This window comes from Rattus rattus, chromosome 12 (genome assembly GCF_011064425.1).
Source record: "Rattus rattus isolate New Zealand chromosome 12, Rrattus_CSIRO_v1, whole genome shotgun sequence".
NCBI classification, from domain to species: Eukaryota; Metazoa; Chordata; class Mammalia; order Rodentia; family Muridae; genus Rattus; species Rattus rattus.
The window spans coordinates 72,381,944-72,403,601 of NC_046165.1; the positions used below are offsets into that span (position 1 = coordinate 72,381,944).

At 47.6% G+C, this 21,658-nt stretch overlaps 3 protein-coding genes across 7 annotated transcripts; 2 read left to right on the top strand and 1 right to left on the bottom strand.

The window, feature by feature from the left end:
* The first annotated feature begins 2,772 nt into the window (after window positions 1–2,772).
* Pip4p1 (phosphatidylinositol-4,5-bisphosphate 4-phosphatase 1) lies at window positions 2,773–6,384 on the top strand. Of its 4 annotated transcripts, none has more exons than XM_032917550.1 (7): window positions 2,776–3,041; window positions 3,267–3,457; window positions 3,921–4,027; window positions 4,276–4,381; window positions 4,531–4,583; window positions 4,673–4,763; window positions 5,558–6,384. In XM_032917550.1, exons 1-7 carry the CDS (start codon window positions 2,879–2,881, stop codon window positions 5,699–5,701), a joined length of 855 nt encoding a protein of 284 aa, XP_032773441.1. In that variant the 5' UTR covers window positions 2,776–2,878; the 3' UTR covers window positions 5,702–6,384. The 4 variants fall into 4 exon arrangements, with proteins under 4 accessions (XP_032773443.1, XP_032773444.1, XP_032773441.1 ...); XM_032917551.1 differs by having other exon boundaries at window positions 2,776–3,020; XM_032917552.1 differs by lacking the exon at window positions 4,276–4,381 and having other exon boundaries at window positions 2,773–3,041.
* A 60-nt stretch (window positions 6,385–6,444) lies between these two features.
* On the bottom strand, window positions 6,445–8,605 carry Apex1 (apurinic/apyrimidinic endodeoxyribonuclease 1). 2 transcript variants are annotated; one of them, XM_032917548.1, is made up of 5 exons: window positions 8,507–8,605; window positions 8,214–8,325; window positions 7,818–8,005; window positions 7,209–7,401; window positions 6,445–7,118 (listed from the first exon to the last, which is right to left on the bottom strand). In XM_032917548.1, the coding sequence occupies exons 2-5, from the start codon at window positions 8,266–8,268 to the stop codon at window positions 6,601–6,603; spliced, it is 954 nt and encodes a 317-aa protein (XP_032773439.1). In that variant the 5' UTR covers window positions 8,269–8,325; window positions 8,507–8,605; the 3' UTR covers window positions 6,445–6,600. The 2 variants fall into 2 exon arrangements, with proteins under 2 accessions (XP_032773439.1, XP_032773440.1); XM_032917549.1 differs by having other exon boundaries at window positions 8,502–8,590.
* Window positions 8,606–8,650: 45 nt separating this feature from the next.
* Window positions 8,651–16,104, top strand: Osgep (O-sialoglycoprotein endopeptidase). The gene is made up of 11 exons (XM_032917547.1): window positions 8,651–8,872; window positions 11,901–12,020; window positions 12,152–12,327; window positions 13,899–13,994; window positions 14,298–14,347; window positions 14,490–14,568; window positions 14,920–14,985; window positions 15,084–15,174; window positions 15,358–15,433; window positions 15,528–15,626; window positions 15,893–16,104. Exons 1-11 carry the CDS (start codon window positions 8,758–8,760, stop codon window positions 15,930–15,932), a joined length of 1,008 nt encoding a protein of 335 aa, XP_032773438.1. The 5' UTR covers window positions 8,651–8,757; the 3' UTR covers window positions 15,933–16,104.
* The last annotated feature ends 5,554 nt before the right edge of the window (window positions 16,105–21,658 follow it).

Sequence of the window (21,658 nt, forward strand, 5' to 3'; positions counted from 1 at the left end):
ACTTATGCCGAACATTGACCTCGTCTAGCTTCTAGTCTACATCCCTATATTTGACCTGTAATAAAAACATCACCTTGAGGCCAAATGAAAAACGAATAAATGAATGAATAGTATATAAATACATAAACCATTCTACACATTTATTGTACTTTGACCCTTCAGAGTACGAAATGGGTTCTTTTCTCCCTACATTGTTTTGGGGGATGGGAGGGAGGGATGCATGCTAGGATGGAAATCCAGGGCATAACGTGTGCTAGGCAAATGCTCTACCACTGAGATACGCCCCCAGTTCTACTTTTAACTCTTTTGTGCAGCTAGAAGTTATCTTAAAACACAACTTTAGTGAGGATGGAGGTATCACAAAAGGATAGACTTGGGGGGTTATATATAATGAAAACTATCCTAAGTAAGTTGAGAATCTGTGCAGCAAGATCAGTGAGAGCAGCAAACTGGCCTGTTGCCTGCAGAGCTGTGACTCTTTTCTAACTTTGTGTCTTGAGACTCCTTATTGTTTCAAGTGTGTGTTGGGGAATCACGAGGTGCCTATGAGAAGACCTACCTGATAGCAGAAATTAATTTGGAAAAACTGTGTCTAAAAGTACCAGATCCTAGAGTCAGGCATGGTAGGTAGCTCAGGCTTTTAGGGAGAGGTGGGGCTTGACATGAATTTAAGATCAGCCTACAGCCTACTTTCTAGATGAGACTCTATTTGAAAAACAAAGACCAAAACATATAATAATTAATAATAATAATAATAATAATAATAATAACCTCCATTTACAATTTCTTGGCTGAAGATAAAAATTAAGCAAAGTCTAAAGACTTTCATCTACCACATATGACTAAATTATCTTTGGATTTGATTCACTAGCTGTATGTATCTGATGGGTCAGTATACATCAACTGAGTGAAATGATGAGCTCTCCTTCCATCAGTAGAGACACTAATTTGTGTTTCCGTAATGGAGATATTTGGATCAGTTGTAGATCACTGTAGTGGCCTCCGTGTGAGGTGGAAGGGAGAGAGGGAGGGACAGAGATTGACTTGCGGATATACGCATAGGTATTTGGAATGCTGTTCTGAAGTTTACTGTTTTAGGACGGCAGCAGCAGGGGGTTTTCCTCTGGGGTTCATGACATCACCAGCCACAGAAGCTGACAAGGTTACAGAACCACACCATCCCAGGCCTAAACTCCAGTAGGTAGCTGTTGGCTACCATTGAGATGAAATGCCACAACACTGAAGCCAACCTTACTGGGCTGGTCACTGTGGTCTGTAGGGTTTTTCATTGCTTTTCTCCCTTGGCAGCTTCCATAGACAGCACTTTCACATGCTTTGAGAGCTAGTCCTCGGGGATGGGGCTTTCGGGTTGGTTCCAACTGGAACCCTGGTAGAGACATTTGTAGAACTAATTCACAGCCACGCATAGCGGCAGATGCCTGTAATCTCAATTACCCAAGAGGCTTTGGCAGAATCGCCAAGTACCAAACCAGGACCTTGTATCAAAACTGAAGGACTGTGGATGTTGCAGTGGTTGTACAGCACATTTTCAGAAAAAAAAAACAAAAAACCCAAACGATTATTATTGTTATTGTTACTACTACTACTACTACTACTACTACTACTACTACTACTACTACTACTACCTTTTTTAGGTGCTGGAAGGGAACCTAGGGCTTCCAGCACGGTCACCGATAAGCATCACCATCCTTCAGGAACGCTCACTCATTTCTGTCTGTGAGCCAAATTGGTCTCAAACGCATGATCCTCTTGCTTCAGTCAGCCTCAGGCTCGAGTACTGATGTTGAGTTAAGCAGTATGTGCATTAGGTTCTTAGACAGTCTCCCTGTCGCTCAGGCTGGTCTGAAACTCCTAGCAAACTCGGATATCAGGCCCTCCTGTCTCCATCTTCCATATTCTGGGGATTACAGCCCTACACTGTGACCTTCTGTTTTTTTAACTTTGGGAGGCGTTATTTTTATATATGTGTATGTGCGCGCACACACATAAGCCACGTGTGTGTGGCTGCCGTGTGCACGATCCCCTGGAGTTAGTTACAGGTAGCAACCGCCCTAGGACTCAAACTAGGCTCCTTTAAAAGGGCAGAAAGTTCTCTCAACCACTAATGCATCTTTCCAGCGCCCCGCCCTCTTTGATTCTGTTTCTCCCTGTGTTGTTCGGTGTATCTCTCCTAACTCATCTTCCCAAGTGTTGCGTTTGCAGGCATACGCAGCCACATCACCACTATTCGGCGAAGCTGCGGGCTGAATTCGGGGGTCTTGTGCCATGCCAGACAAGCGTGCTAAGCCCTCAAGCTCCCCTTGGCTTTCCAATCCTCCCCCAGGTCTTAGGGCGGCTCCCGCAGCTCATTGCAGGTCAGGATACCAGCCTTGCCAGTCAGAAGGTGCTGCAGCCGCCCTCACGTTCTGGCGCTAAATTCGGGCCAATAGAGTTGCACCCCACGGGAGACTTGGGACCAATGAGGGGCGACTCACGCGACAGGCTGGGCACGTGACACGTGCAGGGCAGCCGCCCACCTGGGCCGGAGGTAGCGCGATGGCCGCACTTCCAATGGCTCGCACAACTTCTAGTCACGTGCAGTGTTTACGGACTCAGCAGCTACGGGAAGGTCATGTGACGGTGACGTGACCCGTCTCTCTCCAATGGAGAAAGAACGCTCCCTTACAAACCGGGAACTGTTTCAGGTCCACAAATGACAGTGCAGAGGGGCGGGGTCAGTCTGTCACGTGAGCGGGGCGGCACTGGCTGCAGGCGAACGCGGCGCGCAGGCGTCTTAGGGACCCGGTAGCGACGGCGGCGGCGGCGGCGGCGGTCACAGCGGCGGCGGGAGCTGGTCGCTGACCAAGCGGGAGTCGCCATGGCGGCAGACGGAGAGCGCTCCCCGCTGCTCTCCGAGGCCGGCGATGGCGGCGCTGGTGGCAACGGCTTAGCGGGTCCGGGCGGGAGCGCGACTGGGCCCGGTGGAGGCCTGACGCCCTCCGCACCTCCGTACGGAGCCGGTAAACATGCCCCGCCCCAGGGTAAGCCGGAGGTCTGAAATGCACCTAGGCCTAGGGGCGGATCGGGTCAGGGGGCGGAGCCTGCTTCCGCGGCAGGTGTGGCACCTGTCACGGAGCTAGGTATCCTTGGTCCGCAATCACTGTCTAAGCCTGCCGCGAGAGCTTCCTCAGAGGGTTCGCCACCTCCGTGGAGCATCCGTGGTTAGTGTCCGAGTGATGATTTGGGTTTATCTGCTTCCTCTTCAGCATTTCCCCCGTTCCCTGAGGGGCATCCAGCTGTGTTGCCTGGAGAGGACCCACCCCCCTACTCACCCCTGACTAGCCCGGATAGTGGGAGTGCCCCCATGATTACCTGTCGAGTCTGTCAGTCTCCGATCAACGTGGAAGGCAAGATGCATCAGCATGTAGTCAAATGTGGTGTCTGCAACGAAGCCACCGTGAGTTATAACTATCTGCAAAATGGGCCTTGTTTCCTGGATCCTCTTTCTGGTTCTAGATCCTGTTTAAGAACTATTCATGAAACCTACTTTCAGTTCCTGGATCTTGCAGCAGCCGTTTTTTTTTTTTTTTTTAGAAGCCATTCACCAAAAACTAACTAATGTTCACCAGCTTTCGCTGTTTGATTTTTCCTGGATCCTGAAGTGTAGTTCTCACTGGCAGTTGTAGTTGGCTTTTGCTTTTTGTATCTTGGTGTTCTCTGCGTTTTTGAGACAGTCTCACAGTGACCCAGGTTCTCCTCAGACTCTGCAATCTTCCTCAGCGTCACAGACATGCTCTGCTGGCAACATTTGTATATCTCAAATGTCTGATTCTTTCTTTCTCAGTAATGTTCTTGCAGAGGATTGGGACCGTGGGCTTCTCTGCTGATATACCCATTGTTCTTTATTCGTTGTTCTCTAGCCGATCAAGAATGCACCTCCAGGAAAGAAGTATGTCCGATGTCCCTGTAACTGTCTCCTTATCTGCAAAGTGACTTCTCAGCGGATTGCCTGCCCTCGGCCCTACTGGTAAGAGACCTAAGATGAGCAGGCCATACTTAGGGAAAGTCGTAAAGCCAAAACAAAAACTGGAGCTGGGCAAGGTGGTGCATGCCTGTATTCAGTCCCAGCACCTGAGGCAGAGGCAGGACGACCTGTGTAGTAGCACCTTGAATTCCCAGTCATCCTGCCTACACCTCCTAAGTGCTGGGACTCAGTGTGTCATCAGATCCAATTAGAACTAAGAATTTTTAAAACATACTTTTCCCCCTGTATAGCAAAAGAATCATCAACCTAGGGCCTGTACATCCAGGACCTCTGAGTCCAGAACCACAGCCAATGGGTGTCAGGGTCATCTGTGGACATTGCAAGAATACGTTTCTGGTGAGGAGGAATATTGGGAAACCCTGGAGGAGGAATAGTAATAAATTCTGAAAAAGACTGTCCTATTTTGCATTGTCCATCCTCCCCCTTGTTTTGGGGTTCTCATTGAAGAGAACCTTCCTTCTATGGTTGTTTTTCTTTTTCCATAGTGGACAGAATTCACAGACCGAACCTTGGCACGATGCCCTCACTGCAGAAAAGTGTAAGTAGTTAGGGATTGTACTGGTAACTGGGTGATGTGTGGCATAAAATCAACAGGGCTGTTCCAAATTTTCTGTTGGCTCCCCACAGGTCATCTATTGGGCGCAGATATCCTAGGAAGAGATGTATTTGCTGCTTCTTACTTGGTTTACTCTTGGCAGTCACTGCCACTGGCCTTGCTGTGAGTAGCCTCGGTGCAAACCTCTTATCAGCCTCCTCACAGGCTAAGATTTGAAAAGGTGGTAGCTTAAAGAATGGCGAAAGAGTTTGGCGTTGGGTTATGTCCCTATAATCAAAGAATAGAGGCAGGTTTCATATCCCAGACTACATAGCAAAACCCCGTCTATAAAAAAAGGGGGGAATAGATTGTTATCAGCTCCAGATGTGGTTTAGCTGGTAAAAGTATTTGCATAGCCTACATGAAGCCCTGGGTATGATCTCCAGCACCACATAAACTGAGCAGAACTGGGCATGGCGCTGCAAGCTATGGTCACAGTACTAGGAGGTGGAGGCAGGAGGATAGGATTTCAAGGCCATTAACTATAGGATTTGAGGCTGCTCAGGGTGCTGACATGAGACCCTAGCCTTAAAAAAAAAACAAAAACAAAACTGAAGTGAATGAATGAGTCTGGTGATGGGGTCGGGGCTTTGTTTTTAGGTAGAGATGAACTCAAGTCAGAGGTCACTAATAAACTAAGTAAAACAGTTGTTCCCACTCTGGAGAGAGAAATGAGTTATGGGCAATCCTGGTTCACTTGGTAGGTGTAAGAAATGCTGGCTGATGCCTGGGAGGGCAGAGTACTTTCCTGCTTAAGGGAAGAAAGCTAAAACACCTGATCTTGGAAAGGTCCCTGAGGGTGTTATAAGTGATTGGGCTGCAGAGACAGAAGTTTGCATTGCATTACTGTTTCTAAGACTTTGAAACAGTGGATACCAAAAGTAACCCTATCTTTTTTTTTCTTCCTCCTCTGTCAGTTTGGCACATGGAAGCCGGCACAGCAATATGGAGGTATCTACGCAGCCTGGGCGTTTGTCATTTTGTTGGCCGTTCTATGTTTGGGCCGGGCCCTTTACTGGGGCTGTATGAAGGTCAGCCATCCTGTCCAGAACTTCTCCTGAGCCCCTTGATGCAGTGTGTGTCTGGCAGCTGCCTGGTACCACAGTAACACTACAAAAGGCTCTCTGGACTTCTCCAAGGAAGCCAAACAGCTGGCTCCCTTTTCCCTGGGGAGAGGTAGGAAGGAACCAGCCCCTGACTTAGGTTTGGAGGGGTAGGGAAGACCATTGCTGACTGGCTGCTTTCTTCCAAGGACTGCTGTTTAGGGTAAATAGACAACATTGCCCCTAAGCCTGGATCCTAAAGATGGTTCTAGCCATGTCCTTCCTGTATGTGCTCTCTGAGAACCATTCCTGTCCCTCAGTACATTCCAGGGCAGGGCGGGGGTGGGAAGTGGGAGGGGGTGTTCCCCTCCCTCTTGTGCACCGTTAGGACCTTGCTGCTGCTATTGCACTTCACCAGGGGCTGGCTCCGGCCTCAACACCCTCAGTCTCTTCTCCCCACATTTCGTGTCCCGTGGGGTGGGGTCAGCCACTGCTCTGTACAGAACTACAGGAACTGTTGTGTATATATATAACTATTTAATATGGGATATGTTCCCCTAACCCTGTACATCCCTGAATTCCTCCTTCCGGCTTTACTTCCAGTTGAAGTATTGAACTGGGCTGAGGTAGGGTCACTGTCTTGGGAGAGGTCAGGGATTCATCTGTGCTTGTAAATAAATAATGTCATGACTGTAACCTTTCCCATTTAACTTTTGTGTATGGAAGGGGGAATATGTAGACTCACAAAGGGACAGAGACAGTGAAGTTGAAAAGTAGGACTTTTATTTCACTTGGATTGTTTAAAGGAAACCAGAAGTTTGGTTTAGAGGGGAGTAAACACCTGAAGAAGAGATAACGCACTGGTCTCCTGGAGGAGAGGAGGCTATTTCCCAGCATGAAGCTACTTGAGGGGAGTGTCACAGTGCTAGGTAAAGGGTGATAGGACAGTGGTCACTGCCAAGAGCCTTGGACCGGATCTTGCTGTCGCACAAAGCAGGTAAAAGAGAGTGAGACAGCAAAAAGTAATCAAGGCGCCAACCAACATTCTTAGAGCGGGCATTCATCATGTAAGTCCAGAAAGTATAAGCGTAGGCAGTGTTGGGGTAGAGATGCCGGAAGCTGTCAGCCAGTGGTACAGCCTGTAGCATTTCCCCAAAGCCTTGGCGCTCCTGGGGAGTAAAACCAGCATTCTTTTTGTTTCCTTTGGGGTTACGAAGGTCTATTTCTTCATGAGCCACATTGAGATCCCCACACAGCACAAGAGGTTTCCGGGAAGCCAAGTGCTTTAGAAACTTTCTAAAGGCTTCATCCCATCGCTGTCGGTACTCCAGTCTTACCAGACCCCTTCCTGCGTTCGGTACATAGGCTGTTACCAAGATAAAGGACTCAAATTCAGCCACAATCACCCGGCCTTCTTGATCATGTTCTTCCTCACCTATATAAAAATGAAAAGCAGCACAAAATGTTAAAGAAATAGTACAGTAAAATGAAGAACATTCAGACATGAATGCCATTGAGGTCTCACCAATGCCATAAGAGACTTTGAGTGGGCACTGGCGGGAAAGTAGGCCCACACCACTATATCCTTCTTTGTCTGATGGAGCTGACCAGTACTGATGGGTGAGTCCAGGCAGCTCTTGCAGTTCAGCCGGGAGTTTGTTCTCTGAGCATTTGGTCTCTTGGAGGCACAAGATATCTGGTGCTTCTTCCTTTACCCACTGGATGACAATGTGGAAAATTAAAAATTGCTACATACAATAGCCCTGTGCAGAAGGAATCCAAGCAGCAGGATATATAAACAAACTGTGTGTGGGAGTGAATGCCCATTAGTCACCTGAGTGGAGTGCGGGAAACCTAATTGGAGCCTCTGGAAGCTCAGCAATGTCTGTTAACTGCTGAGCAACTCCAGCCCTCAGCCCACTTGGATCTTAAATGACTGGGATTGTGGATATGGTAGAAACACAAGGGCATACCCCCCCCCCGGCATTATAGACTAGTTTAAAAAAAAAGAAATGAGGGGATTGGGGTTTAAAGAACAGACTTTTTGGAACCAACCCCCGGGAAAAAAAGCCTACAAGATGACTGATCCTTAAGAGTCTATCAAGTAAATTTTACTTCCCTCAATTGTACTCACATCCAAACCTTTCTTTTTAATCCAGGCTCGAAGCCCATCCACATTCCAGGAGCATATCTTGAGTGTGGCAGATTTGCCACTGGGTGAGGTTTTCTGATCTGGAGGGTCCTCATACAGGACAGGGCCCTCTCCTGCGGCCTCCTTCTCAGTTTTCTTTGCTGCCCCCTTATTCTTCTTGGTCTCTGGCTCTATAAAATAAGTCAAGTAGTAAGAGCTGGCAGTTTCCAACCTCAGAGTTAACTATGATCTCGTTAGGCGCTCTAGTTACCCTCGGAACATCTCGGAATCCTGCAACGTAACTTGGTCCATATTAACCAAGTAGTTAATGGCGGTCTGGTAAAGCCCCAAACTTGCCTGGGGGGAGGGGGGGCGATCGGGTTCATTTCACCACCTTACCGGACTTGGGTTCTTCCCCGTCATCCGCTGCCGCTCTCTTCCCCCGCTTCGGCATCGCTGTAACGAAAGCCCTTAGGCGTCTGGAGCACCGAAGCAGTGTTTACTACGCTGCCTGCAGATAAGAAAGGGTGAAATCAAAATGCAAGGAGAGGAAGCGAGCCGCCTCCCGCAGGCGTTTGCACACCGGGACCGCGATCCTCCCAGTCTTCCCCGCCTTGAGCCTCGCAGCCCCTCGCCCGCGTTAGGCCCTTCGGCAAACAAGGTCGCGAAACGGGGTAAGCCTGGTACCTGACCTCCCAACGAGGCAGGGAGCCCCTCAGTGCACAAAGAATGGAGTCTGTCTGTTCCCACGTGGGCGATTGGTGTTGTCACGTGATTCGAGGGCTCCGCCCCTACGTGGTTCTAGAGCGCGTTGATTGGTTCGCCTGGCACTCGTGACATAACTTCTGGCGCCTGAAAGTCCCTTCGCTTGGTTCTGGGTCGTTCATCGCAGTGCCGGTTACAGCTTGTCCTTCAGTTCCAGGATCCCGAATCACGGGGTACCATGCCCGCGGTGCTGGGGTTCGAAGGCAGCGCCAACAAGATTGGCGTGGGCGTGGTCCGCGACGGCACGGTGCTGGCGAACCCGCGGCGCACTTACGTCACGGCCCCGGGCACCGGTGAGTGGCTGCTGCCGCGCTTGCCTACTCCTTGTCGCATTTATTTCTGTCAAGGGTTCTTTGCTGATTTTCCATACTGTTGCTTCGTCAGCTTTCCTGTTGGTATTACTGCCTTGTGACCCTACTCCAGACTCCCTTAAAAAAAAAGAAAAGAAAAAAGACCCTGATTTCGCGTTTGGTTGGTAACTTTTTGACTAGAACAGTCAGACACGTGGGCTTAGGACACGTGTGTTTGTCAGGGGTTTTTTTGTTGTTGTTGTTTTTTTTATTTTGTTTTGTTTTGTTTTTTAAATTACATAATTTGAGACGGTCTCACTGACCTGGAACTTGCTCTGTAAAGACTATAGCTCTTGAGTGCTGGAATTAAAGACGTGAGCCACTCCTCCTTATTGCATTCGTTTTATTGAGCACCTTTTATGAGCTGAGCGTTTAAACATAAGTGTACCGAGGCTGCTCTGTAGATGCACATAGAGACTGTTTTACACTAGAGCGAGATAAATATAAAAGTAGTCTACAATGAGGAAAGGGGAGAGCCGGACAGATATCAGGAGTTACTGTATTTTCAATCTGTTTTAGGTGTCTGTCTTTCAGTACTTTTAGAATGGAAATGGGTATCTGTGGGTTTGGACAACTATGTGAATGCACCAGGTACTGCACAACTCCCAGTTAACATATTTACAAGTTACATCTTGTCTCCCCTCTCCCAAAGCTTGCATACATACATACAAGCTGCATTTATATCTGAAGACTCTCTAAGCAAGTGAGATGTTTCAGGTTATGTAGTAGAAATGTATGTGTGTTCAGGACTCACTCTTCTAGGCTCTTAGGCACAGAGGCTGAGATACTTGAGGTGAAAGGGAAGCTACTGACAGTTGTAGTGCTGTCATTATGTTAAGTCCAACAGTCACCTTTCCTAGGGCTCTCTGTACAGGGGAAGTGACCAAAGAGTGGGAGGTCCGGATAACTTGGACTGCTCCTGAGTGTTGTGTGTGGATGTCCGCAGCAGTCTCTGAAACCCCAGTAGCCTGTGTAGAGGTTGGAAAGCTAGCTGAGTGTGTGGTCATCCTAGCGCTTGGGAGGCTGCGACAGGATCTGTGTTTTAAGGCGGTCCGGGGTTATGTGTAACCTTGTCTTAAAAGTAGAGGCTTGAAAAAAGGGTATCTTAAGACTTAGGCGAGAAAAGGATTTTTTTTCCCTACATCGTTAAAACATGTCCGTGTTGGTTTTTACTTCTAATTGGGCAGTGCAAAAATAATTGCAGGTTTTGCATTGTCAAAATTCATAGTTTGATACTGGAATGCATTTATAGTCGTTCATTTTCTGCCTCGCCCTCCCTCCCTCCCTGCCTGCCTGCCTGCCTCCCTGCCTGCCTGCCTGCCTTTGCCTCCCAAATGCTGGGGCTACAGGCGTATCTTAATGTGCATGTATCACATTGGGGTTTGGATGAGCTTTATTTTTATTTATTTTTGGTCTATGACACTTCTTGCTGTTTATGTCTATTTATCTTATACTATGGAAATGATGTTAGACAGAAAGTAAAACTAAAGCCAGGTGTGGGAGCTTAAACCTGTAATTCTAGTACTCCAGGAGGCAGAGGCTGGCAAATCTCTTGGGTTTGGGGCCAGCCTGGTCTATATAGCAAATTCCAGGCCAGCCACGGGTACACCGTAAGACCCTGTCTCAAAATAAATAACAAAAATGGAATCAAGGAACGACTGAGTTTAGAATGGGAAGTAAAGCAGTGGAGATGGCTTGGAACCCTAGCAATCCTAACATTCGGTCCCTGGAACTGCTTACTAACAGTGCCTTGGCGGTTTAGGACCTTGCAAGGAGACTAACAAGAGCACTGAAATGGTTGGCTATCAGAAGTTGGCTTTGACCTGTTTACTGAGAACAGCTGTGGAAGCTGATCTTACAGCTAAAGAAATATATACCAAAGCGCTCAACGTGGACCAATCAGTGATTATTTGAATATTTGAAAAGTTAAAACAACACAAAACAAAACCTTAGTAGGTTGATACCTCATAAACAGACTGAAAATCCAACAGCCGTTGTTTTTGGCTCTCATGTATGAACCATTTCTTGGGTTGTGATGACAAAAAGTGGATTGTAGGGGAAAACTAGTAATAGCCAGCTTAGTGGTTGAACTGAGAAGCCCCAAAGCCAAATTTTCACCAAAAATGGTCCGGGTCACTGGTGGTCTGCTGCTGGTCTGATCCACTACAGCTTTCTGAATCCCAGGGAAACCATTGCATCTGAGAAGGGTGCCCAGGGAAACCATTGCATCTGAGAAGGGTGCCCAGGGAAACCATTGCATCTGAGAAGGGTGCCCAGGGAAACCATTGCATCTGAGAAGGGTGCCCAGGGAAACCATTGCTTCTGAGAAGGGTGCCCAGGGAAACCATTGCTTCTGAGAAGGGCACTCAGCAGATCACTGAGATGCACCAGACTATAGCTCCAGCAGCCAGCATTGTTTAGCAGGAAGAGCCTGATTCAGAACAATGCCTGACTGCCTGTAGCACAACCCATGCTTCAAAACCAAATGACCAAAGTGAAGCTTTGCTAAATCCACCACATTTACCCGACCTCTCATCAACTGACCACCGCTTTGTCACTACCCTGACAACTTTTCTAGGGGAAAACGTTTCCACAACTTGCAGTATGCGGAGAGTGCTTTCCAAGAGTTTGTTGAAACATGGGTTTGCTGCAGGAATAAATAAATTTTTTTGTCTTGTTTTGTTTGTTTGTTTGAGACAGGGTCTTTGTTCAAATCCCTGGCTGTCCTAGAACTCTGTAGACCAGCCTGGCCTTAGACTCATAGAGATCCACCTGCCTCTGCCTTGCTGGGATTAAAGGTTGGCACCACCACCGCCTAGCTGACTGGCTTGTTGCAAGATGTGTTAATAAAAATGGTTTGTGTTTTGATTAATAAAAATGTGTTGGAACCTAGTTACAGTGATTTAAAGTTCACAGCCCCATATCACACTTCCCTTTGCACCAACCTAATACCTGCCTTATGGTTCCGTAGGTTTCCTTCCAGGTGACACGGCCAGGCACCACCGGGCTGTCATCCTAGACCTACTGCAGGAGGCACTAACAGAGGCAGGGTTAACCCCCAAGGACATCGATTGCATTGCTTACACCAAAGGTAAGGCTGGGGTAGTTGTCAGCAAGGGCGAATGTGGGTGGAACTACCACCACCCCTGTTACACATTCTCAAATCTACTCTACACGTCTTTCCTAATTTCTAGGATTCTAACCACGTGTGTACCCTGTTAGGTCCTGGCATGGGAGCCCCACTGGCTTCCGTAGCTGTTGTTGCCCGCACTGTGGCCCAGTTGTGGAATAAGCCTTTGCTAGGCGTGAACCACTGCATAGGCCACATTGAAATGGGCCGCCTCATCACTGGAGCCGTCAACCCAACTGTCTTGTATGTCAGCGGAGGAAATACTCAGGTACTTAAGAGGACTCTCTATATTCCCTCTTAGTTCTAAGGTAGTCTACCTGAGTCACAGGAGCCGCAAGGACATTCCAGGCACGTTCGGACCTAAGACACTGTAGACAATACAATAGGTATGAAGTTGCAAGTTTTGGAGAAGAATTAGAATGTTAGAACTTTTTACATACACCTAGAATCTTTCATTTAATAAGAATGTGGGGCTGGAGAGATGGCTCAGCGGTTAAGAGCACCGACTGCTCTTCCCGAGGTCCTGAGTTCAAATCCCAGCAACCACATGGTGGCTCACAACCATCTGCAATGGGGTTGGGTGTGTCTGAAGACAGCTACAGTGTGCTTATATACATTAAGTAAATAAATAAATCTTTAAAAAAAAAAAGAAAAGAAAAAGAATGTGAATTTAAGCCTTCGAGATAATCTCTCTCCCTTTTTTTTAATTAAAAAAAAAAAAACAAACTTTGTTTTACTTGTGTGGGTGTTTTGCCTGGATGTATGTAGGAGCATCAGGAAGACAGAAGAGGGCATGAGATCCCTGGGAACTAGAGTTGTAGACAGTTGTGAGCCACTGTGTGGGTGCAGGGAATCAAACTCAGGTCCCTTGGAAGAGTAGCCAGTGCATTTAATTACTGGGCCCTCTCTCCAGCCTTACAAGTATATTTTTCCCTTCGTTTATCCACCCCGCTCTCCTTTTCTAAAAGGCAGGGTCTCCAGATAACCCAGTCCCAAATTTGTGATTCTCCTTCCTCGGCCTAAGCAGCTGGGATCGTGAGCCTGCTGTGTGATGTTACTCAGTAGGGTAGGGTCTCAGTGCACTAGACAGCGTTCCCTGTACTGTTTTGATCTTCCAAACTCCTCCCAAGAGATTACAGACCTGTACCACCATGCCTGCCTCACCTTTTTCTACTTCTTACGGAATGTCTGTGTGCGTGCCTGCGTGCCGGCGTGCGTTCTGTTTCTTAGGCTGTATGTACTGCGGGACGCTTCAGGAATTTGAGTACAGTCCTTGCCCAGGGGCCGTGCTTGTCCTCTGCATCACTACAGCTTTAGTGTGTGTGCTGCAAAGCAAGCACTGGTCTGTTGGTTCTTGGAAGAATTTTTTTTTTAATTGTTTGGCAAGTCATACATGTATGTGATATCTTGATCATATCTGGGTTTATTTTGTGCATGTGAGATGTGGGTATGTGGATAACACATGCCGTTGTGTATGTGCACATCAGGGGATAGACTGTCAGGGTCCACTTTATGGGTTGGGATCAAACTCAGGTCTCTAGGCTCATATGCAAGTGTTTTTGCCTACAGGGCCATTTTACCAGCTCCTGGTTTGGGTTTCTTGAGACAGGGTCTTGCTATGTGTGTAGGCTGCCCTTAGCCTTCACTGTGTAGCCCAACATGGCTGCCTGTCCAACCAGACCAGTGCTGGACTTACAGGTCTGAGCCACTAAAGACAGCTTCCCTTTCTTTCTTACTGCAATTCTAGTGGCCATGTTGGCCCTATGCTATTTTCTTCCACGGAGCTAAACACCCCTCTTCACAGGCTGAAAGTTTCATGGGCGGTCTCACTGTTCTTAGGTGATTTCCTACTCAGAACATCGTTACCGCATCTTTGGGGAAACTATTGATATTGCTGTGGGAAATTGTCTGGATCGTTTTGCCCGGGTGCTGAAGGTAGGCCATTAAGACTATAGAGTGTGTAAGATGTGGGTCTGGGTAGCAAAACGAAATGAAAGGCAAGAAGTAAATATTGCATATCTAACGTTAGACTTTGCCATTTATTTAACATAGGTAGAAATTAAGCGTTTATGTGTATGTGTGTCTATTACTTGTTACTAACATGTCTGTCCATGTGTGTGGTTTATAAAAATAGATACTGGTTGCTTGTCTTACATTGATTTGGGGAGTAGATGTGAGGAGAGTGTGTTTTACATTGTACATTCATGGCTCTCTACCTAACTCTCCTCCCGCTGATAGATTTCCAATGACCCAAGTCCAGGCTACAACATTGAGCAGATGGCAAAGCGGTAAGAGGATGTGAAGTCGAGAGCACTGGCTGCCGAAGCTTTAGAGGCGTCTTTTCCTTTATGCTAATGAGGTATGGGAGGGGTCCTGGGGGGTGAGCAGCCAGCCCACTCTGCGTTTAGTGCTTTACTCATTTCTGCACAGAGGCAAGAAGCTAGTGGAGCTGCCATACACCGTGAAGGGGATGGACGTCTCGTTCTCAGGGATCCTGTCCTTCATCGAGGTGAGTGGGAGCGTTAAGGAGACAGCACATCCCTGCTTTTGAAAATGCTGTGTCTGCCTTGCTCACCATTATTTCCTGCATAAGCATTCACTCACAGTAGGTGCTAAATAGATTCATTTAGCAGATACTGTATATCTTCTCTGTGTGCCGGGCACTATTCTAATAATGGGTTTGCAGTACAGGACAAAACAGTCCCTCCCTAAACGGGAAAAAGGAGAAGCCAGTGTGGGAGGGCATCGCTCCTGTAATCTCGTTGTAATGGATGCAGCGATCCTTTCAAGGACAGGGAGTTTGTGTTCTGAAAGCCTCATGTTGTCCTCACGTGTTGGATTGCTGCCCTTTCCATTGCAGGATGCAGCACAGCGAATGCTGGCCACAGGAGAGTGTACTCCTGAAGATCTGTGTTTCTCCTTACAGGTAGGAGAGTGAAAAGCTGGGGTGTAAAACTCGTTCTAGTCTAGAGCTGAAGTCACATTGATGCTCCTCTGAGCTTCCCCCTTCCCTGTCCTCCACAGGAGACTGTGTTTGCAATGCTGGTGGAGATCACAGAGCGAGCCATGGCGCACTGTGGCTCCAAAGAAGCCCTCATCGTCGGGGGAGTTGGATGTACGTATCAGCGGGCAGGGCCTTCTTCCTGCTCCCGGTACTCCACATCACAGAGCTAATTTAGAGGACTGTCTGTTCATCTCTTTTCCTTTTCCCACTCTGCTGGTAAACTGTCGTGGGAGCCCAGCTGGTGTGACAGCAAGATGGCTAAACCTACGTTCACTGTGTGTCCTCTCTTTGTAGGTAACGTACGGCTGCAGGAGATGATGGCAACAATGTGCCAGGAGCGGGGAGCCCAGCTCTTTGCAACAGATGAGAGGTGAGGTCAGCTTCTTTGTCTTGAGTTCTTTTCTTCCCGTTATTACCGCTTGTCTGTGTCTCAACCACAAGTTCTGTTCTCTCTTCTTTCCCAGGTTCTGCATTGACAATGGAGCCATGATAGCACAAGCTGGCTGGGAGATGTTTCAGGCTGGGCACAGGACCCCTCTCCAAGATTCTGGGATCACTCAGAGGTGAGCGGCATACTCTTTGAGAGAATAGATAGTAGGTACAGGAGGTAGGCAGAAATCAACAGGTAAGAAAGCTGAAGAACAAGGGTAGAGGAGAACAGAAAGTATTGTGGGCGATGCTTATGGTGGTGTGCTCCTGTAATCCCAGCATGTGGGAGACCAAGGCAGAAGATCGTGATTTCGGTGTAAGCCTGGGCTACAGATGCTGTCTCAAAGAACAAATTGCTAAGGGGCTGTCAGTCCTTCACAGAGTTTCCCCATTTCCACAGGTATAGGACAGATGAAGTAGAAGTGACGTGGAGGGACTAACACCATCTACAGGAAGAGAAGAGCTTTTCAGGAGAGTGTTGAACTTGGAGCGAGTCTTGGTGATGCCCTGGGCTCTCCTCCTCTGGCAAGGGTACGGACTCCATATAAGGCTTAGGGTCCCTGTGGAAGCCCAACATGACTCAATAATAAAAATTGGTTTGTATGTTGATAATTGGGATGCTTTTCAGTCAGCGCTGGGTAACTGATGGGGGCAGTGGATAAGCCGGTGAGGTCGCAGTGGCACCTTGGTTGGTGCTGCAGCTAGTTTTGATGACTGCTCCTTGGAGAAAGTCCTGGACACTGTACTAACATCCTGTTAGCAATATATCCTAACTAATAGTATTTTAGTGTCGTGCCCTGTGCTGACCACCGTGCACTTAACAAACTGTGTTTACATTCATCGAGTGGTCATCCTGGGCATTCCTAGGAAGGACATTCCTGTAACTTACATAAGACTTCATTGATGTAGTGCTGCACAGATACCTCGCTGGCCAATTTGGGGGGACCGTGAATTTACAACGCCCCACACTGCAAGCATCTGAACTACAGACAGTATGCCCTTTATCTTGTATATGTTCACACACGTGTCCTAAACTACCAAGCTCCTCTTTTGCCCTCTGGTAGCCATGTATCTTTTCCTTCTCTCTTTCTCTGTCTCTCCCCCCTCTGATTCTGTGTCTGTCTGTCTGTCTGTCTGTCTGTCTGTCTGTCTCTCTCTCTCTCTCTCTCTTTCTCTCTCTGGTCCCATTTGCAAACTCCATCAGCCATTCATTTATAAAATCCATATATCCTCACCTTCTCACCTCATCTCCAAATGGTTTCTTCTCATTGTTCTGAGACCTGGTCTCTTGGAAAGACTGCTTCTCTTAATACCTAGTGGTGAGCCTTTCACATTCCTCGTCCCCTGGGCCGGGAGGTGGTGCGCGTGCCCTCTTTTCCTCATCTCTTTGTTTTTTCTTCCTTTTCCTCCCCTATCTCTTTTTTGCGACAGAGACTCTCTGTGTAGTCCTGGCTGGCCTGCAGTTTGCTGTGGAGAATTGGCTTGCCTCAGACTCAGAGATCCGCCTCTGCTTCTGCCTCCTGAGCGCGCACCACATAATCCACCTTTTCCGTTTCTTAGTCGTCACTAGTGTCCTTTGTAGCACAGTGGTCTGTATCTCAGTGTCATCACATCCCTCCGCCATGGCCTTGCTACTCAGGTTATTCAAGGTTATTCACTGCAGTGTGCCGGACTCCTCCTTCACCAGGACCCGCTACCCTTTGAACCTCCCTCCTTGCTACTGCTTTCCTTCTCACTTAGATGCAAACAAGCGCTTTGTTGCAGATGCTTCGTCTCCCATGAATAATAATTAAAAACAAAACAGAAACCTGGATGTCCTCAAGTTCAGGCTGGCCTTGAACCAACTAGCAGAGGGCCTGACCTGCCTCCACCTTGCCTTGGATTAGAGGTACACCTCACCAAACCCAGTTTACACCGTGTAGGAGACTGAACTCAAGGACCACCTGAGCTGCACCCTTAGCCCCCATTCTACTTCTGTCATACACACATACCACCTACTTTATACCTAGATCGGCAAGTTAGAGGGAGGGAGGGGGAGGGGGAGAGTGTGAGTGCTCAGGGGGAATAGCATGTCAAAGCCTACCCCCATTGACACACCTCCTCCCATACGGCCACACCTTCCAATCTTTCCCAAACAGTTTCCACCAACTAGAGAGGAAGCACTCAAATATATAAGCTGGTGGAGCCATTCTCATTTAAGTCACACCTTGGTTCTTTAAAATAGAAGCAAGGAGAACAAACACATTTATCAGGTTCCAGCACCATACTGAATACCTCATATCCTTTCTACTCCGATGCTCTGATTTTGTCCTAGGAAGACAGTGAAGATGCACTAAAGAGAGGCCAAGGAGGCCTGAGAGACGGCTGGGCGACTAAAGGTGCTGGCAGGGGACTCACGGATTCCCAGCACCCAGGCGGCAGCTCACAGTTGTCTGTAACTTCAGTTCCACGGGATCTGCCTTCTGGCCTTGGGCACCAGGCACATATGGGGTGCACACATGAGGCAAAACACCCATACACATGAAATAAAACTACACCTTAAAAAGTGAAGCCAAGGATACTAGAACACACCCTACAATTAATAAAGCCCCACAGATGACGTCATTGGTATCACAGTGGAAAGCCACTCCAGGTACGGCTCGTATTCCTCCCACAGACGTGAAGTGGGCGTGGCCCTCTGGCAGGAAGTGTACGGTTTGCTTTGGTTTGGGTTTCTAGAACTCTGTGGAGCAGCCGTACGCTGCTTGGCTTGGGCAGTTCTGAGCTACGCCCTCATCGCTAAGCAGCCACTGAGTGTGAGGTGAGAGGTTAGCTGCAGCTTAACAGCCCAGCTGAAGAGAGTTGCCTCCAGTCTGAATTCTCTGGTACTCTATCCTGTGGCTGAGAATGGAGCTTAGGTAGTCGAATGTTTGCTCGGTACAAAGCCATACAGCAGTAATAAGACACCTGGAATCCCAGTGCTCTGCAGGCGGAGACGGGAAGATGGGGATTTAAAGGTTTTCCTTAGGTATGTGGTGAGTTCAGGGCTAGCCTGGGCTACACGAGACCCTGTCTCAGAAAATGAAAATAACACTATCCCAGTAGGTTTGTTGTTACCATATCATTAATTACTTAGCCACAGGTCTAATGGTGGACTCTGGTTCTTTTTATAAGTCTGTCTGAAGCATTTGACACTGACTCCTTTAGAATGTGTTGTCTGCTTTCTAGTTGACCTTGGCTCTGTCTCCTTTGCTGTTTCTGATTTCACAGGCTTAGCTTGGAATGAGTTGTCTCCTGCAGGCATGGGGGGTGATTGTGTCCCGTCTTAAACCGTGAAGTTCATTAGGATACAGGTGGCTCCAGTTTTCTGACTCCATCCCAAATGCCAGTCTGCCCCTTGGCATCTCTGTCTGGGTCTTTGTCTTCGGGTTTTTACTGCTGTGATAAGACACCGTGACCAAAATCAGCTTGGGAAAGAAAAGGTTTATTTCATTTTATAGTCTGTGGGGCATTGTGTAAGGCAGTCAGTGCAGGCAGACACTGGAACTGAGGGAGTGCTGCTTACTGGCCTGCTCCTTCTGGCTTGCCCAGCCTGTGTTCTGATAGCACCCAGAACCACCCACAGCGAGCTGGGCCCTCCCACACCAATCATCATTGGAGAAAATGCACTACAGACCTCTCACAGGCCAATCTGGTGTGGACATTTTTCCCAGTTGAGGTTCCCCCTTCCCACACTCAAACTTGAGTTAAGTTGATAAAAACTGGTCAGCACACACTTTAAATTTAAGGTATCCAAAAGTGAACTTATGTTCCCCAACTTTCTCCTTCAGTTATTTCTTAGCTAAGTGATGACTACCCGCTCTGGTTCATGTCAAAACACAGACCTTGACATTCTTTTGAGTTCTATGAATAGGTGTGTATATCTTTCACCTCCAGTAAATCAGATCCACTTGGAATTTACTTTCAACATTTAACCACAACCTTTCCTTTTAAGCTGAACAAGTTAGTGGCTTACCTTTAGAATGCCCTAGTTCCTCCCTCTCCCCCTGCCTTCTTTTGTACTGTAAGCCCCTGGCCATAACCTCAGAGTTCTTATGTCTAGCTCACTTTCTGCAGCTCCTCCAGCTATTCGGGACTGGGTTACTCATAAAGGTCATGAAGGTCATTGGGTCCATTTTTCTTGCTTGTCAATAGATGGGGGTTAGCATAGTCCTGTAATGGGAAAGGGGAGATGACAAGGAGTCATCTTGGGGGGCTGAGAAAAGAGTACTGCCTGAAGGTTTCTCAACTGGGAGAAGGGCAGCGAATGTTTTGTAAAACTAAAGTGTCAATCCACCCCAACCAGCGAGACCGAGTCTGCAGATCTAAGGAAATTCAGTCTCAGGATCAGAATGGGGGGTCGGGAGGAGTCTTTCAGGGCATTTGAGCACAAGAGTAATGCAAGCAGATTACATCTCATTTTTATTACTAAGATGAGCCATAGGTGAGATGATTTTTTTTAGATTATTCTTCTTAAAGAGTCATTTATTTATTTTATGTATATGAGTGCATTGTTGGCATCAGACCCCCATTACAGATGGTTGTGAGCCACCATGTGGTTGCTGGGAATTGAACTCAGGACCTCTGGAAGAGCAGTCAGTGCTCTTAACCACTGAGCTATCTCTCCAGCCCAGGTGAGATGATTTTACAATTTAAACAAATACAGATACAGTGAGGGCATATACCTGGTTTATGTTTTATGAGTATCACCTTTGGTCATGCTAAAGAGTCAAGAGTACTCCAGGTCTTCTTTTTCCTACAGACATGCCAGGTCATTCCCGTCACGTGCTTGCTTTTGAATTGCGTTCACTTACTGTAGCTTATGCGGTTCTTTCTAGAAGTGCATTTGTGGAGAGAACATTCTGCAGTCGGCCCCAGCCAAGTCACTCGAGCTCCCACAAAGTACCTTTCTGTGGTTTAGGTTTGGTGTTTTCCTGTGCATGATGTTAAGATGGAGCCCAGGGTCTTGCTCGTACCGTGCAAACACTGCCTCTGAGCTCTCTCCCTTGCCCTCGAGCCTCTCGAGTGCTAGGATTATAGGCACGCACCACCATGTCCCACACTGATGGTACCTCAGGCCACCACTGTCTCCTATTAAATCATTAACTTCTCTTTCCCTCTGAAACTTGAAAGGAATTGGGGCCTCTGAGGGTCTTTTATGCGTCCTCCCACCATCATCACTGAGCCAGTATGAGTTCACTGACTGTGGCCCTGCTTCGACTGAATGTCATTTGAGGCTGCTAGTGCTACTTAACTGCCCCAGGGAGAAAAATTATGCAAGGTGGCTGTGGTGGTGTATGCCTGTAAGCTTAGCGCTTAGGGAGAGGCAAAATAATCGAGTTCCAAGCCAGTTTGGGATACTGTCTTAGGGTTTCCACTGGTGCAGTGAAACATGACCAAAAGCAAGTTGGAGACAGGGCTTCCCAAGTGGAGTCCACCCTTGAAGGAAGTCAGAACAGGAACTTAGGACAAGGGACCAAGAGACAGAAGCTGATGCAGAGCGGGCTGCTTACTGGTTTGCTCCACATGGCCTGTTCAGCCTGCTTTTTAAAGAACCCAGGATGACCAGTCCAGAGATGGCCCCACCCACAATGGACTGGGCCCTCCCCTGTCAATTACGAGTTTAAAAAAAAAAAAAAAATTCTACAGGCCTGCCTACAGCCTGATGTTAATGGAGGCATTTTCTCAATTTAGAGTCCTCCAGTGACTCTATATCTTCTATTCAATTAACATAAAACTAGCTAGCACAGATACACAGTGAGATCCAGTCTTAAACCAACCAGAAAAGAAGACACATTCCGTACCTCTCTGAGCGATTGCTCCAACTCTGTATCTGTCACCCTTCTTCCTCCAATGGGACTGGTACAGAGAGGTACCATAGGCTTCTACCTATTGGACCCTCATCCCTTGCCTATTTATTTTGTAGAGTGCTTGTTTCTTCCCCACTTTGCAGTTCTCTTCCCCTAAAACAACCTGTTTTAGAAATGTTCTCTCTCGGGCTAGATGTGGTGGTATACCCCTTTAATCCCAGCACTCAGGAAGGGCTGATAGATCAAGGTCAGCCTGGTCTAACAACAAGTTTCAGGACAACCAAGGCTACACAGAGAGACCTCATCTGAAAAAAAAAGAAAAGAAAAGAAAAGAAAGA